Source organism: Oxyura jamaicensis, chromosome 7 (genome assembly GCF_011077185.1).
Source record: "Oxyura jamaicensis isolate SHBP4307 breed ruddy duck chromosome 7, BPBGC_Ojam_1.0, whole genome shotgun sequence".
Classification (NCBI taxonomy): Eukaryota; Metazoa; Chordata; class Aves; order Anseriformes; family Anatidae; genus Oxyura; species Oxyura jamaicensis.
In genome coordinates this window covers 20616111-20634091 of record NC_048899.1, presented here as the reverse complement: position 1 = coordinate 20634091, position 17981 = coordinate 20616111, and the positions used below count along the sequence as shown (strand labels likewise).

General features: G+C 35.5%; 1 protein-coding gene across 1 annotated transcript in view; it reads right to left on the bottom strand.

Moving 5' to 3' along the window:
- The window catches only part of TTC21B (tetratricopeptide repeat domain 21B), a 34447-nt gene extending 16918 nt beyond the window's left edge, over positions 1 to 17529 (bottom strand). Inside the window, exons 1-15 of the mRNA XM_035331336.1 lie at positions 17400 to 17529; positions 17149 to 17278; positions 16071 to 16181; positions 14687 to 14853; positions 12346 to 12468; positions 11001 to 11158; positions 10186 to 10270; positions 9037 to 9135; positions 8245 to 8437; positions 5901 to 5998; positions 5241 to 5441; positions 3378 to 3507; positions 2755 to 2912; positions 1218 to 1442; positions 225 to 463 (exon numbers count right to left, since the gene is read on the bottom strand). Of these exons, the coding sequence (XP_035187227.1) occupies positions 225 to 463; positions 1218 to 1442; positions 2755 to 2912; positions 3378 to 3507; positions 5241 to 5441; positions 5901 to 5998; positions 8245 to 8437; positions 9037 to 9135; positions 10186 to 10270; positions 11001 to 11158; positions 12346 to 12468; positions 14687 to 14853; positions 16071 to 16181; positions 17149 to 17278; positions 17400 to 17420 (2138 nt within the window). The 5' untranslated portion in view covers positions 17421 to 17529. The remainder of the gene's footprint in view (positions 1 to 224; positions 464 to 1217; positions 1443 to 2754; positions 2913 to 3377; positions 3508 to 5240; positions 5442 to 5900; positions 5999 to 8244; positions 8438 to 9036; positions 9136 to 10185; positions 10271 to 11000; positions 11159 to 12345; positions 12469 to 14686; positions 14854 to 16070; positions 16182 to 17148; positions 17279 to 17399) is intronic.
- Between the last annotated feature and the right edge of the window lie 452 nt (positions 17530 to 17981).

Below are 17981 nucleotides of genomic sequence, written 5' to 3'. Positions count from 1 at the left end.
TTCAAACAACAAACAGGGCATGACAATATAATTTTTTTAAATAAAAAAATCTGTTATCTTTCCAACATAGGAATTCCAATTAGTGTTTTAATGTTATAACAGTAATTCATTATGTCACTGCACCTATATGACTTATTTAGTAAAGACGGAAAAAAAAGCAACTCATGATGCTACCATTATATACATCTAGGAAAATAATATATACACTCACAACACAACTTTACCTATAGCAGCCAGCATATAACTTCTTATCTCTCCTGTACTGAAGATAAGTGTCTGCCATTTTTATCTTAGCTTGCACAAAGTAAGGCTGTTCAGGTGTGATATTTCGGAGCACAGTCAAGGCTTGTTCAACATCTCCTTGAGCAACTGCCAAATCCGCATTTGAAATCATGACTCTCACTTCCTCAGGAGTTCCAGAAAATTCATTAATGGCATCTTGCAGTACTATAGCAGCTTCATGCTGCAAATAAACCAAATAGAATTAATGTATTTCTTGTTGAATATTCAAAAATAAAGACACCATAAGCAAATGAATGCCTGAGGCCATTATATAAAAAAAACAAAAAAGCAACCCAAACCATAGTTTCCATTTCTTTTGTTAAAAGATTTTTGATGTTATTTCCCCCCTTATTATGTGAATTTGTGATATGAATTTGATATGAATTACCAGAAAAAAATTGGTAGAGAAAGTAACATTGATGTTGCATATATACATGGATATGATCAAAAATCACCTTGAGCATCTTGCTGTAACTGATCCTGTTTTGAGCAGGATGACCTCTGGAGGTGCCTTTCAACTACATTATTCTATGCATTATGTTATATTCTCAGACATATGTAGGATCCTATTGCATATTCAGATGCAGCTGATAGTAAATATGCTGCTACACAAAGGTAAGGACATGATCCAGAAATATTTCTAATAGCATTCTGACAACATAACAAGAACCTACATGCCTGCAAGTGAATATCAATAGTATCCACTGCTCAAAATTAAACAGGTTCTGCAGAGCAAGAATTGAGCTTGTACAAATATTTTATTTCTGTATAATTTCACATATTAAAGATGATGTTAAGGCAGATATCACAACTTTGAAGTTTTACAGAGCAAATCCTGCTGGCAGGAGTGATGGTTTTCTATGCTAAGCTAATGAGCATAAGATTTCTGCTAATGGGAAAAGGAAACTCATTCTAGGGTATATTTGTGATCTTACCAGTTCTCCATTCAAACAATGTGCTTCTACTAATTCTAGGAAGACAGACACACGATCACTCGCATCAATTTCAATTCTTTTTGCTTTGGTCTTAGAGGAAGCTGTATGTTTTCTCATTCCAGGCAAATTCCTTGCCATCTGTAAGGTCTTAATAGCTTCTGATAATTCACCCATCTTCTTTTGGGTTTGGGCCTTAATTAAGTAATAAACAGGATGTTCTCTCACCTGAAAAAATAATTATGAAATGAAAGGAGTTTCCAAATTTCACTTTATGCGTGGTATTCAAACTCCCTGGAAGAAGTTTGCTTGTTTGTTTTTAAATATTAGCCTCTGTTACTTCTTCCCTCCACATATATGCTTCAATAATGTACTTAACAAAACATTACAGTTTTCAAAGAACATGCAAAACAGTAATGAGAATTTTGTAGTTTTTTGTAATTAAAAACTTATTTCATAACGTGAGACTTTGGGACAGAAAGATGTTTACAGCATTATTTGAAATTAGACTGAATTTTAATAGATTTTGAGCACCTCCCACACTATAGTACACGATTCATTAAGCTGGCAATTAAAAAAAGTATTGAATTATTTTTTGGCATAAGTTGTGCCTGCCAAATCTTTACCTTCTTAAAACAGACTTCATGTGAAAAGGAGATCTCAATAAAGGAAATTTCCTAATTTCAGTATTTCCTTATTAGGTAGTTAACCTTCAGCTTTCTTCCATCTTTTGGGAAGAGGTACTAAGATGGGAGCATGCTTGCAAGGAATTGTTAGCTTGTTTAACTTTTCAGCTAAGTTCTGTCAAGAGACTTAGCATAACTCAGACCTAAAGAATGCTTTTTAATGTATTCTTAATTCAGTGTTGATCATCGAAAATTCCACTAATGTCAACAAATCAGAAAATCACATATTAGCCCCCCCCAAAATAAAACCAATAAGGATTGCTGCAATAGAGTGAAATTTATTTATGCTACTACAATGCTTATCTTACTAAGTTTGCTTCCAAATGGACAAAAAAGATAGACAAAAATGAAATGTTAGTGGAGGACAACACAGCATATAGCTATGCTTATCCACTTAACTGTGCTTTAAGCACCATGAACAGACAAGAGGTAACTACAGACCCATTCTGAGGCCCTCATGCATCTGATCATATATTCCATTAACAATTGTACATTAATGTAGTAAGTCCAAAAAACACTGAACCACCCATCAAGCCCTTCTGTTGGCTTTTAGTGACTTCTGCAAAGCTTGTCTGGAATAAAACCTCCTCTTAATTTCATCTCTTTTTAGTATTTGTATAAGAATTTGAGAGAGTTATCCTTTTGTATTCTAAGGCAATTCCAGTATGTTGTACTACGGGATTAGTTTTATCCTTAGTCATTTCTTTGATAAGTATTCAGATACTGTGTTCATATAAACATTTAGACACTGAACATGTAGTCGTAGAAGTCTCATTTTACAAGATTATATTCAAAAACATACAAGAAACTTTAGATAACCGAATAAAATAGCTTCATTCTTTTGTCCAACTTACCTCAAAATTGTAGCTCAGACAGAGTTCCAAGGATTGAGAACACAGTTTAGTATTGTTTTGAGCCAAATATACCTGGGCCATGAGTAAGTGTGCATCTGCATAAGAAGGATTCTTTTCAAGACAGTAATGTAGATTGTTATGGGCTGCTTCAATATCCCCTAGGAATTCAAAAAAGGGGAAGTGAAAACAAGTGATATGAAATACAGATGTTAAATACACATTTATTCACTATTTACTAATTTCATGTTTGTTTGGTTTTTAGTACTTGTAATAATTGAATGAATAAGTGTATGCATGAAGTACTCCTACTTTTTTTTTATTTTTTGATTGTGGCTCTGAACTGAAATGAAACAAGGTCAAAGTTAAGACTTTCCCCATTGTTCCATCTGCAAGTCACCTATGTGATCTCTTTTTGGAAGCAGTAGATTAAAGATATCACATTCACATGTGTGGAAATAAAAACACATTCACATAAATCACAAAAAAAGCAGTACAAGTGTTCTTCACTTAGCTATAATGATCTGTTCTACAGTGGATAAGAAATATTCTGTTCAGTATGGAATTAATTTGTGTTAGAAAAAGAACAAAAGAGATGAATAGCAAGCCATTCACATGAGTACTACCTGTTAAGTATTTCACCTTCGCAATTAAAAAAATAGCTTGTTGAAGACCTGGCACAGTTTTTACCACAGTCTCCAGAACAGAAGCACAGTGCTTGAGAAGTGATGAAGGAGACTGCCCGTGACATGCATGCTAGGAGTAAAAGAAAACAAGAAGTAAAAATAAAGGGAAAACACCAAACAAATAAAACAACGCAACCACAAGTAATGTATCAGTTAACACATTCTGGATTTGAATGTCATTTTAAGTCTTTAAGAACTTCACTTTGAGCTCTAATGACAAAAGTAAAGCTGAACAATTGAAAGATGTTTTGAAGAAATATAAAAAGATGTTTTACAGTTAAGATGCAACTTCTTGCTAACAACAAGAACACACAAGAGCCTCATAGACTCCAAGGAAAATAAAATCATGTTGAGATGGCATAACTAAAGAGTCATGCCATAAACATTTGGCAGCATGCTCTGAATTACCATGCCAACTGATCCAACAATGGTAATATCAATTACATTTCAAGATTGCCAAAGCCGGACTGAATGACCAGAAAGATGGGAAAGTGTTCCTTGTTCCATCTCTCTTACACCTTCTCCATACCCCAGAAGGTAACGCTATAGCTATCAAACTGAACGCAGCAGCCAAGAAATAGCTACTTTCAGATAAAGCTACTTTCAGATAAACAGCTAGCGATGTACCACATTTTAGTTGCTCTATTAAAAACACTGCTTCCCTCTATTGCTTCAGCTAGATGCCTGAAGCAAATATATTGTATAATAGGCAAAAGGCAAGCTAAAGATCCTTCTGTTCACAACTGACATCCTCTTGGGACACATGGTCTGAGGAAGTAGCCATCTTCTTTCACCAACACAGAAGCCTCCTTCCTATCAAACACTCCTTAAAGGGATAAAAAACTTCAGGAGCCACCTTTTTTTTTAAATGGACAATAGGTACTATCAAGGTAATTCTGGAAAATCCCCTAGGATTATCTTCAGTGTCTTATCTTCTGATAAGACACTTCACAGAACTGCACTTCTTATTTATTTTATCTCCATCTGTAGACCAAATTACAGAGTTGTTACTGCTACTAATGTTTTAGACTCTCAAACGTTATCTCATTATAGACAGCAGGACACATAATAAAAACTTACTGTTTGCTGGTTAGACACTAAAGCTTTGAATAAAGGAATGTTCACAGAAAGGTTCAACAATTTGACTAGAAATCCACTAGCAAGAGGATAAAGTCACTTCCAGACATTTACAGAGAATTAATCTACTGAAGGAAGACACTTTACAGAGGTAATTTAAGTGTGCTTCTTCCACTTTAGAGATGCTAGATCACCATTCAATTTATTAAGTTCTACATGCCTTTGCTCCAAGACTGGCAGAAGCAAATTCAGTCACAGAAAATCAGCCACCTAAGTAAACAAGTTTTTTTTTTTTTTTTGAAGCAAACAGTAAGTAGTATTCCACTGACTTGTATCAACACTCAAAAGAAAATAAAATGAAGCAATTGAAAAGATAACCTGAGCTGACAAAAATATTCCAGTAACAGAATAATTGCAGTAGTACAAAACCCAAGTTTCATAAAGATAGTTCTATTCAGTGTATTGCTAATTTCTAATTAAAGGAGATACTAAGAAACTACAAAGACACAGGCCAAACTAATATCCCAAGCTTCTTCAAATACTATCACAGTTTGCTCATCTCACGGAAGATTTTTAGTTATTTTGATTAATGATAGTATATCATCGTAAAACAGCTTTACCTCATATGAATTCACATATTAAGGGGGAAATTCTTCTAAGCTTTTGCAAATGAAAACAATTTAAGAATTTCTTTTTGTTAGGCAGAAGTGATACACAGCTGCTTACCTGAGCTGGGCAAAAATTAAGATACTCCCTAATGATTTCTAGCAAGAAGTCAGGGTTTAGTTTTTCAAAATACTCCACACCAAGGGGAAAACCACGCAACGATGAAAAGTGAGTATCCAGAACATCATTCAGTAAGGCAATAACTTCTTCTTGTCTCTTATGCTTTTTCATAGCTAGGACCGCACGCAAGAAAGATAGCTCCTATAGGAAAAAAAAGAAACAATATTCTCCATATTTCAGATACATTTGTCTGTTATTAATAAAATACTACATGATAATTAGTGTTAGACACTTTTTTCACTTGTAGAGATACTATAAGACATTTAGCATGTTCGCTGCAAATGACACCAATGATCATTGCATTCTTTTAAATTGTGCAAGAAGCTTTAAGTTCTTCTGAGCACAAAATTTTGCAAATTAATATCCCCCCTTCCTGACATTTCAAACTTATTTTCATAGATAAGGCTCAGTAATCAGCTAGTCTGGTGTTGCAAAATTAGGCAACATACCAATTTAGAGAGTAAAATATGAAGTCTAGATTTCATGGTACTCCATTAAGAATGTTCTACTTAAGTGACAGAAATATGGAAGATGAAGTAGGTAGTGGACCACAATTCAGATTGTGAACAATGTATTTTAATGAACAAAGATGTCTCCTACCCCAGATTTCCCAATGGACTGCTGAATTTCATTAAGGAACTCCAGCTGCTGCTCTGCATCTTCTAGTTGCTCTTGTATTAGCTGACAACGGATAATTCCTATAACATATTAAAAGATTTTTTTCTCAGGTTCATCTTCCTAGTCAAACATACACCTTGTTTTCCAGAAAAAAAAAGTCTTCAGACTCTTAATAAAATGGTGATAAGAAAAAGAACGGATCAATACTCATACTAATGCAGATTTTATGTACTTAGAAATACCTGGGATAGAGAATGCATAATACATTAATATAAGCAATGTCATAAGGCATTTACATGCAAATATCTCATCCCTAATATTACAAAGTTGAACACAAGAAGTCGTCACCTTGTTCTAGACTAACAATAGTGAACGTAACATAAACTTGGCTTCCAAATTCAAGAAGCAAAATGAAGTTGATCAAAAGTTCCTAACCCCACACCCCAGAACTTCAAATGTTTGAATTGCAGTAAGCATAAGACGTTTTGCCTTGATTATGTTTTCAACCTAATTTAGACAAGTACAGAAGTGTGTACTTAAGTCTCTGCCATGGGCATAGAAGACAGTTTGTTCTATCAACTGCCCTTGAACTTACTCCTGCAGCACCTAAAAGCTCTCTAGCTTTAGCAAATGTTGGCAGACACTTCACTAACATACTGAAATTATGTCTACTCCCAAGAGTGCAAAATAAAAGCCAGATATTCAGATGACAGAACACTGCAACTAAAATACAATTTCAGCTGGTGATGTATGTCAACAGAAAAAATGAGTGAGTTTTGGACATGGTCCAGGTAAGGAGAGGTCTGAAGTAAATGTAATATTCTGTTTACAAGAGTGAGTCACAGAAAGAACAGCAGTATTGTCCACAGTGGACAAAGGGAAAAAAAAAATGTCCTGAGGAGATCCTGAGGTAAAACAAAGACCGTTTTGCATTATGAACATCAAGGCATGCTCAAACACCCAGAATACGTCAAACTGAAAAATTGGGTTCTAGTTTAATCAGTGGCATTGGTGTGTGACAGGGTACACCTATGAGTTACCATACTCAAGTATGAAAACTTGTCAGTATTCAAGGATAATGAAATAACTGCACCAGTGTTTAGAAGTTAAACCTCAGGTTGATGAATTTAACCAGTTTTGAGCAATAATCGTTGATTAGCTCCCTCCCTTCATTTGTGTTTATTTCACTAACACATATGCAGCCACAGAGAACCATACCCACAGGAGACCAGCATTGGATGGCTAGATGGCTAACAATTTCACATTATGTTTTTTCCTCGTGGATCAGGCAGTATATGTGAATAAAACAGGCAACTAAGACAAGGGAGCAAAAGTATGAATGCTCAATGTTGCCGATTTTTGCCCTATGGTAAGACACTAACTACCAAAGGTGCTTCAATACTATGTACTTCAGAGTTCTGTGCTTCTGCAAAGTTAGATTGGTATCCAGATTTGCAACATGATTAAAGTAAGAGGAATGAGTATATCATATGAATTACACTAGCCAAGCAATAAGAAAAAAATTACCTCATGTCTGCATATTAAATGCTATATGGACAAAAAGCCAAGAAAGTACTGTGCAAAATAATAATGCCCCTATACAAAAGAGCCAATAATGGAGAAAAGGAAAAAAACAGCCCTATTAAAAAGTTAGTCTTCAACACTAATGAATTTTTAAAAGCCTCTTTCAAGGCCATTACACAGGGTTTTTTTTTTTTTCCTTTTTTTTTGGTGACTAACCTAACACCCCAGGTAGTCAGATCCTAACTAGGACAGTGAAAGAACTAGAAATGTTATCTAGAAGAGGAAAAAACAATAAAAAGGCCACCAAGCCCAACAACAACAGGTAAAAGCATTTTTTTCCAGAAGGAAGTCTGAGATATAACACTCCAAAATTAGTGAAAGCAGACCTTTTGTGTAGTTTACTTAGAATACATTAAGTCAAAGTTATGTAAGAAATATTATGAACTTGTAATCTGGCAACTTTCAACATCTTTTCATAAATTAAAAGTATTTTTTCATATTAAAAACTATCCACAAAACCGAAGATACACACGTCTACATCTGTCCTTACACTTACTCTTACTTTAAGAGTTCTAATTTGAAAAATATAAGTTTCTATCTTCAATAAGAGCACCAAAAGATGTATCCAGAGAGGGGAAACTCACTACAAGGATAACAGCGTAACACAAATACAGGAAGTACTGTCCAATGGTCCTGTTCTAATAGTTCTACTTATTCACAGTAGCAGGAAATTTTGATAAAAAACATCATCTGTGTCTTAAGACCAGTAAAAAAAGATAAAAATAAAAGTGTAAGACCTTACCAGTTAGTGCAGAAACACTTGTTTCGTCAAGGGTCATAGCAGTCTTGTACCATTTTAAAGCTTCTTTCACTTTCCCTTGTAGAATCATTTGGTAGCCAAGTTCAGTAGCAAATTCTGCATTGTCAGATGTCAAATCAAATGCTCTTTCAACTAAGGTTTGTGTATGTTGAAGGATAAGTTGGTTCCGGCCACACTAAAGTTAAGAGTAATCTTTAAACCTTAAGCTTCTATTTTTCAAACACACTTAGATAGAAATATTTTAACTCTTCAATGTTTATTTTAGAGTCTACACAATGAATATCACTGCAGCAACTCAAAAATATCTCGCATAAGATAATCTGATGTAATGGCATAAAAATTTTAACAGTAAAGTGTGCTCAATTAAAATGTAAGAACATAATACAATACAATAAAGTTCCACAGAACTGATAGTTGCTTTGAATGCCTTCTTAAAAGTGTTCTAATAAAACTTAAAGAAGACTTCAGTTTCAAGGCTCTGTGATTTAGCTTAACAGTTGTCCTTTCCTATATTCTAAAAGACATTTGAGTATATTTTCATGAGATACACATTTCTCACTTAAAAGCAAGCAATAAAAACATCTTAGGAATTAGATGGTGCAAGTATATTTTAAGTCACAATTAATGCAAGACTAAAAATGTAGTTAAAGGCTACAGACGTTAACCTATTCTGATTTTCTCCAAAACACTTTTTAGTAGACATTTAACATCAGTACCAGAAAACAACCAGAATCCATGGATATTTATATGCTGTGTAAGAAAAAACATACTCACTGTTCTACTGAAAGCTAAAGCCATTTTATAGAAGAGCTGTGAATTACGTGGTTCTAACTTGTCCAGGGCTTTAACTAGGTCACCCAGTCTAGCTGCAGCCTTAGAGAAAGAGGAATCATAATTACTACTGGAAAGAATGAACAGATTAGAACAACTGAAGAGTTTTCACCAGGAACATTTTACATATTTATGTAACAATATCATCAAATTTAAACTCAGAATTCTCATGGCTAGGAGACAGATTGTTTTTGAATTTCTAGAAAAATAGGGGAACAATAAAACATCTGTATGTCCTCTGTGTACTCTACAAAAAGAGAATGACTTGAGCTGTATCAGATCTAATGGAATAGTCCCATCAAGCAAGACAGTCTGAGGAATCCCTGACCTGTAAATCTTATTAGGGCTTCTGTGAAATACAGACAAACGTGCTCTTCAGGTCCTGCAAAACTGAAGTACTTGTAGATGCTCAGACTTCGAATTTCACATTTCTTCAAGCCACCTGAAGTACTTTTCCCATTTCTGGGGTTACAAAAATAAGATATATGGCTATCTAGAAAATAAATTTTGTGATTTTCCTGAAAAATGGTACAAGTACCTTATATGCAAACTACACGCATATATCCCTGTGCAGAAAGTAATCCTTGGAGCAGAAGGAAAAAAGTTAAGAGAATTCTTAGAGAAAAAAAAAACTGCACACACATTAAAGAATCTAACCTTGCAGACTGTCATTAAGAGATAATGACACCCTTCCAAAAATTTATTATTAGGAGACCTCATTACTTTCCTTATTTCTCTTAAGGAAATATAGTGAATAGGATGTTTACAGTAACTTATGAATTTATAAGAAGAGCATTTAAACAATAAGAGACAACTGATGATTTGAATCAGCATGACTGCCTAGGGAAGACTTATTTCGCTTGATTCCTTTTCTTTGAAAATAGGTAAAAAGGTATGTTTCGTTCCTTTGACATCCAGAAAACATCCCAGCAAAAACACAGAGCAGTCACTTGAGTCAGAATAGGAAAATACGTATCTTCCTGCAGATAAGTGGTACAGGACACACATGGAATACAAATGGGCAGATGTAAGATCATGATCTAGTCCCTAGAAAGGCCATGTTACGCTTAACCTGCCATTAAAAAGACTCACCTGGGGTATATTTCCTTCCCTGCATAGAAAGTGCAGGGCCTCCATTCTTATAGCTTCTAAATTGAGGGCATCCTTCTGCAATAATCTAAAACCCAACAAGAAGTGAATTTAAATCAGAATTTTTGATTCATGACCTGTTTCAGTGAAAGTAAGCCCTATTTCCTTCTTTTTAAAAGCTTTGGTAGCCTACCACATTTTTTAAAATAACACATTAAAAATACTACCATCATGCTTTATTTTATTCCCCTTGTAAGATAAAACTTGAATATGGATTTGAGGGTCCTCTACTTTGGTTTTAATCTTCTCAATATTTGATAAATTCAATTCAATTTCATGTTCAGGTTCTTAACTTGAGCCGGTTTAAGTATAACGTTAGCATACGTACATAAAGCTATGAGAAAGCTTCTAAGGTGTGCTTTCAGAAAAAAACAACAACAAAAAACTCATTTTGCTAAAAATCACCTTGTAATTTTTTTTGAAAATACCTCTGGCAAGAAAACAAAACAAAAAAATAAAAACTCAAGGTACAAGGGAGACAGCCTTACAGAAAGCTGACAGGGACAACTGTCATAACTTCTATCACACATTTACTTTACATCATAGCTCTCAACTGAAGGCATGAAATGGCAAAGGTGTGCTTATCTCAAAAAAAAAAACACCTCCTTCCTTCAAGATGGATCCATGTACAGATGTTATACTCTCACAAAATTGGAAGGCTGAGCTCTAATTTTTTTTTTTTTAAACTGGTAACTTTTTTCCACAGTATTCTTACAGCCTAAACATAGCAAGAACATAATTGTTATTTCATATTCAACCTATGTGCAGTTTCAACTGTCTGTTCCCAGTCCTGCAAGGCTAGTTGTAGCTTCATTTTCTTTATGAAAGCAGGAATGAAGTTTGGAAAGATTGCAATTATCTGGTTCACGATTTCCAGAGCTCCTGAGTAATTCTGTCGGACCTCAAAATACTGTGCCTAATGGAAGGAAAAGAAGTCCCATCAAAACCCTACACATTCACAGAAGTAAGAAATTCAGAATTTCTTTCACACAAACTATCTTTCAGTAATAGTTTTGCTTCATCATCAACCAGAAATATTGCAAAAAAAATATCAAAAGATGGTATGTAAAACCTTCTACATGGTAAGCACCTCTATACCAAACATAACTGCAGGACAGTATTTACAACTAAGGACTGTTACAACCAAAAAAAGAGATAGATGTAGCTGAATAGTAATATTGTCAGCTTTTGATTAGTTTTGTTTAAACCACTTCAACATTTTAAGATATTAAACATAACCCACAGATTAAACATTTTAACATTTTAAACACAGCAATTCTATTATGCGGACAAGTGTCACCAACTTCTAGACTTGTTTGTGGTATGAAACCTCATTTCTTGCATATAAATAGATGAATAAAAAGTTTACTATGTTATGATTTTTACTATGTACATAATATATGTAGAGATATATATTCAGATGGATTGCATTTTATCTATAACTTTTTTAAAAAAATATTGGCATCTAAGGGACCCTAAAACATCATCCAGTAATCATTTTTAGTCCAAGAAAAAAACACAACATATTAACATACTTAAAAGAAATACAGAAACCGGACAGAAGTTATCAGCTTCAGTCCATCTGAAGAGGTGGAAACTGTACTTACAGAAGCAATATTCCACCACAGTCCTGTTTAATACTAGAGAAAAGCTGAAGCAATACAGCAAGTAGGCCTCAGTGTAACATTACTGTAACCCAGACATGTCCTTTTGTTAGTCTTCATCAACATAAAGCGTGACTTCTTATGAAACCTGGCACTAATTGCAATTCACTATTTAAAACATATTGCTTACCACAGGAGATAGAAGTGTCAGCATATTTTTACTGTTGTAGTAGTAATCAGCTTGTGTGATAACTGTTTTATATTCCTCAAATAATTGCATAAGTGATTGAAACTTCATTTCTGCTAAAACCTACTCAAGGTTATGGACAAAAAAGTCTGGTCAACTGAACAAAAAATATGACAGCTATATTTTACTTCTTGTATAAGCTCTATTCTTATTGACAGCTCTTCACAGAATCTCTCTATTCAATAACGATATCACATACTACGATAACTAGTATCACATTTAGAAAGTGTTCAAGTTATGAAGTAAACTTACTTTACCAAGGAGAGCAAAAACATCATTCCCTTCCTGAAGGGCTTCATCAAAGTACTTCACAGCTTTTTTAATATGAGTTTCTTTCCCACAGGTGAGATCAAGCCATGCTTTCAGAATCAACCCCTGTAAAAAAAAAAAAACACCACACAAATTAGAATTCTTAACTAACCAGGTAAAAAAAATACTCTATGGAATAATAAGTGTAAATAACGTAATAATAAAATAGTACTTAAAAGCAATGTATTTTACTATTTAAAATATGTATTTGAAATTATAACCCGTCTACCACACAACTTAAGTATTATTAATTCATTCCAACATTAAATTGACCAAATAGTTCATTTACTTAAAGGATTAAAAGTAACGATGGAAATGAACTAGCCCAACAAGCTAAACAGGCAGAACAAAACCTCCTGGATATCACATAAATGGTAAGGATATTTTCTGCAAATAGTTAGACAGAATATTTTTTTTTTAATGTTTGTATCAGACATTGACAAACTTACAGAGCAATGAAAAAGAAGATCAACTTTCTTCAACTACATGATTAAAAAAAAGCTTGTCTGTGAAGGGCAAAGATCTGACCTTTCTTCATATTCCCTACAGTACCATAACAAAAAGAGGCATCTAATTTATTAACTGAAAGTAGTAATTTATTCAGTGAAAAGACATATTTCACCTTCTAAAAATTCTATTTCTCCTGTATATTCCAGACAATTATTGCTTTAATTAAATAGGTCAAATCTATCATGAAGTGATGGATTATTTACACAAATTATATTTGCCATGAAGACAAAAAAGTCACTAGAAAACATGAGGTCTTTTTTAATATGAAATCAAAAAAGCGTCTCATTTAAGACTCAAAGATTAGAAGAACCATACTTTGTAATTGCTAACAATCACTATCATAATTTTGTTATGCAACAAAAATAGCCTTAAAATCATATCCTCAAGCATGTAAAACAATGAGAGGTTTACTTTTTTTTTTTTTAAAAAAAAAGAGGAACACAATGAAATGCTTTATCAAAAAAAACACTATACATTAAGTAAAGCATACATCACGAAGTTTAAGGATAAACCCCCAACCACCTCCCCCAGCAAAATCTCAAGCACACAACTTTATGTTCTCAAATTAGAAACGGGGATCCAGATAACTTACAAGAAAGGGGAATATCATTTGTTTTTATTTACATTTAAATCTTGATGCACTTTTTAAAATGTGCATGTCTCTCTCTTAAGGACACCCCCCAAAACCACAATTATTTGAGAGACATTCTGCATTTCAGCTAGAAATTTCTCACTATGCAATGTTCCAAAAATAGTATTTCTTAGAAGAGGTGAAAACAAGAAAACAAATCTACAATAGTTTCAATAAGCAAAGTCATAAATATTGCTATTTTCCTATTCCTTTTAGGAATTAACGTATTGTTTCAAGATGTTTTTAACTATTTCTTCATTTTTAAATGGCTAATTTTTACTAGTACCTACTAATTTTATTAATAAACTATGACAGTTCGAAAGTTAAGCTGTTTCTTAAATCTGTAATGTATTTTCAGGAATGTTTAGTGTAGTTGAAGATTTAATTCATGTAATATATCAGAAACCATAAAGCTGGATTAAAAACTCAACCATCTACTGTACCACACAAAAGAGCGGTGTAAAATACTAGTGTCATTTACGAGAGTGCAATGCTGGAAAGAGAACAATTATGCCTTCAGCATTAATAGCTATGCCTTGAAGTCAACAAGTCATTTTTTTTCTCTCTCCTTGAATTCAGGCTGTTATATTTAAAAATCATTAGCACATCAAACTTTTACAAACTCTTCTGAAGAAGCAAGATTCAGAAAAATAGCAAGTGTCAATGTCTACATAAATTCAGAATACATTGCTACATACAAGACTTACACAGATTTTAAAATAAATTACACTCAGTAAAACTCTATGCAAATATTGCCTTTAACAACTGCTGAAACTGAAAAGCCTCAACCCTCTAGTTATCTTTGAATCTGTAGATTCAAGACAGATGTCTCCCCCTAGTGAATATCTTTTTTTAAAAATCTACTGTGCACCATGACAATTTCTAGCAAGTAGCACATCTGGCATAACTATGTACTATTTTCATTAGCTAATGCAGGCCTTTCATTTATTAACTGGCAATGAACACAGACAAAAAAGGCACTCTGAATTCTACTTTGTCCCTGTCAAATCCAATTAGGGTATTTAAAAAAGTGTTAGAACACAAAGTTCATTAAAGGAAACCTCCAAATAGCATTGATGTAGTAAATCTAGCTTTGCAGTCTACATAAGTCCTATTATTTTACATAGAAAGTAAAAGAGTTACCTCTTTATCACCATTAGAAACTTTTATCGTTCTATCAACATATTCACGGGCTTTGTCCTCACGACCAAGATGCCACAAAAATAAGCCAGCAAAGTACAGAGCCTGCTGTCCTGCTGTTTTACGTTGCTCCTTCATTTTTGTATCCAACTCTAGAATAGCATCACGATCTGAAAAGGTTTTGTTTAGATCAGTTATTGATAGCGTCTCAAAATATTACAGGAAAGCAGCACATAAGCCAATGGCTTCCAACGCAAACATAATTGGGTACAGAAGAGGGTTTCCATTAACATTGCCATTTGAGCAAGAAACCAGCTATTTGTCAAGCTTCTGATTTGTTGCTGCAAATTCTGCCAGGTGAACGTAAACTTACCACATTTATATCAGCATCTGCCAAGTAAACAACAACTGCAACTCAGTCTTAAAATGCTGAGCACGAAGATTTAGGTCCAGAACCCATAGAAAATTTGTAATATATTTCTTAACACTAAAGCTCATTTTCTTATATTCCAAATTTTATCATCTGTTACCCTCAACAGGTTAATCCCATATAGCAATGTTTGATTTGGCATGTCGGACTTAATGCCAAATATTTTCTTTTGCCTGCATTCTTTTCTGGTCCTCTTTTTAAGAGCCATTAAAATCAAATGTCTGACTCTTACTGCTATGACTTTTCTCAAAGGATCTTGAAGTGAATTATAAGTTTACTACCCTACAATATTAGTCCTCAGAGACTGAAGTAAGAGCAAAGTCATCAGTCAGAGCTCTTTCACATCACATTGATTGATCAAGTTGTTGACAGCAGTTATGAATCTGCAGTCAGGAAGACATCACTGCAATAACTTAATGACAACTCAATTTACCTGACAGACCAAATACATTTTTGAACATGTAATTCTTACAAAATAAGTTTTCAGACTGGAGGAAAGACAGAATTACCAATGTTTATCAAATCTACTAGAAAGTACCACTGTTCATCTAATTCTTTTCTCTATTTGTGAGGTCAGCGTAACTTGAAATATAGAAGTACCTTGGCTTTAACTTCCTTCTAAACATGCAACTCTGCTCAACAGAGCTGATATCAAACCATAGCAAACAAGAATCAGAATAAGCTTGTTTCAAATTTTTTCCTCTATAAAAGACTCTTCATCACAGTAGTTAAGTCAGATTTTTAGTGTTTTATTTTAAAACAGTATTGCTTTTTGCAGCTCTGTATTTTGGTGGTTTTGTTTACAATCTTGTTAAATTTTACTCAAAGTACTAGATATGAAGTTAAATGCAATGCTGGGGTATACCTTTTGTAGTTCAGTAAAATAAGTCTACAGATCTCAGGTCTTAACACCTGCCTGCTAAAAAATATTAAACATTATGAACTTAATGAGTGTACCTGGATTAGGGCTCATTTTGTGGGCATAAATCAGAGCCATCATCGCACACAGTGACACTTCCTGTTTGTTTTTAATGGTCTCCAGTTGTCGAATACCCTCTTGGATGTCACCTAGTGAAAACAAGAGCAGAATAGACTGATCAACAAGATCAGCATCAAAGACTCCTGATTCCTTTCACGTAACTTTTTTCATCATTCATTCATTTTCACATTTATGCAAGTCTTTCAAAGAGACAAGGGAAACAAAAAGAAATTATTTCAATACAGAGACCTTGAAAGGAGTTATGAGGTAGTTCTGTCAACTACCATGAAAATTAAATCCATAATTATTTGTTACAGAACATTGGGCTGTTCATTTATATTGCAAGGATTTTTTACTTGCCTTGTTTAAGTATTCTGAACATCTACAGAAAAGAAAATGTCTTGGAAAATAGGAACGCATGACTGTAAACCAAGAAATAACAGGGGCCAGGGTGAAAAGATACAGAATCTCAAAGTCTCCTGAGTCTCTCCTAATCACTTTCCACAGCCCTCCTCCACTTCAGAGCACTTGCTAGTATTACGTGATATTCCTGAAATACCTGGTTTACCCAGATAAACATCTCAAAGCAGTTTAATATTTACAAAGATCCTCCCAAAAGGCATTAGCTGTCAGCTCCCTAGACGCAGACAAATACAGTGACGTTAGGCACAGTTATATTGAAGGGAAGAGATACAAGCTGGAACTAGCGAATATATCTTTGTGATAAAACGCAACGGGCATATGGTTGGGTACCAGATTCCCTCCAAGAAAGCTGTTTACCTGACCAACATCCAGAGTCACTAGATGAGACAGAGGGCATCACCATTCCTCACTTCGGCGCTATGTGGTCTAAACCTGTTTAATTCTAAGTGTGTGCACGTGGGGTGGGGGTAGTGCTTGTACGTGGACCACTAAGTGCTGCTATCTCCTCACCATGGAGGACATTCAGACCTCGCAGACATTATATTATTTCCATGCAACAGCCAAAAAAGCGAATCTTGCCTGTGATGCAGGCCGGAGGAGGCACGGGACCGCTCCCCCCAAACCCAGCGTTACCTGTCCGCAGGGCGCCGTAGGCTCGGTAGAAGTGGAACACGGGGTGGCCGCCCAACCGTCCCAGCGCCTCCTCCGCGGCAGCCCGCAGGTGGTGGAAGTAGCCCTCCTGGCAGTAGTAGCTCAGCAGTGCCTGCGGGACACACGGCCGCGGGTCACCCGGACAAGCACCTCACCCTGTGACGGCCCCGTCCCACGAGACCGCCCTGCTGCCCCCGGCCCTGCTGCCCCCGGCCCCCGCCCGCAGCGCGCACCCGCAGTCCCTCGGCGTCCATGGCCACCGCCGTTGCTACCCAGCGCGGCCGGAACGGGCGGGACGGGGCAGGGCGCAGCGGCACGCAGCCATTGGCTGGCTCGCAGCATTGCGCCCTACCGTTGGCTCGAGGAGAAAAGAGGCGGGAGAGACACAGGAAGAAATAGTGCGCCCGAGCAGGTCCGGTGCTCCCATTGGGCTCTCGGGAGATAGAGGCGGGGCCACCTGGGCAGAGGTGGAGCCCCTGGAGAGGCTGTTGTCATTGGGTGTTACCGGGCGGGCGGCAGGCGCTGAGCACGCCTCGGGGGGCGGGGCGGGGTTCGCAGCGCTGCGCCGAGCTTGGCGGGCTCATGTCCTGTGGAGAAAGGCGGGCGTGTCAGTCCCGCAACTTGGCAGGCAGTCAGAATCGTAGAATCAGAATCATAAAATCATAAAATGATAGAATCATTAAGGTTGGAAAAGCGATAGCTACCTTTCATGTAGTTATGGAGAGCAATAAGGTCTCCCCTGAGCCTCCTCCAGAAAAAAAAAAAAAAGAAAAAAAAAAGAAAAAAAAGAAAGAAAAGGAAAAAAAAAAAAAAAA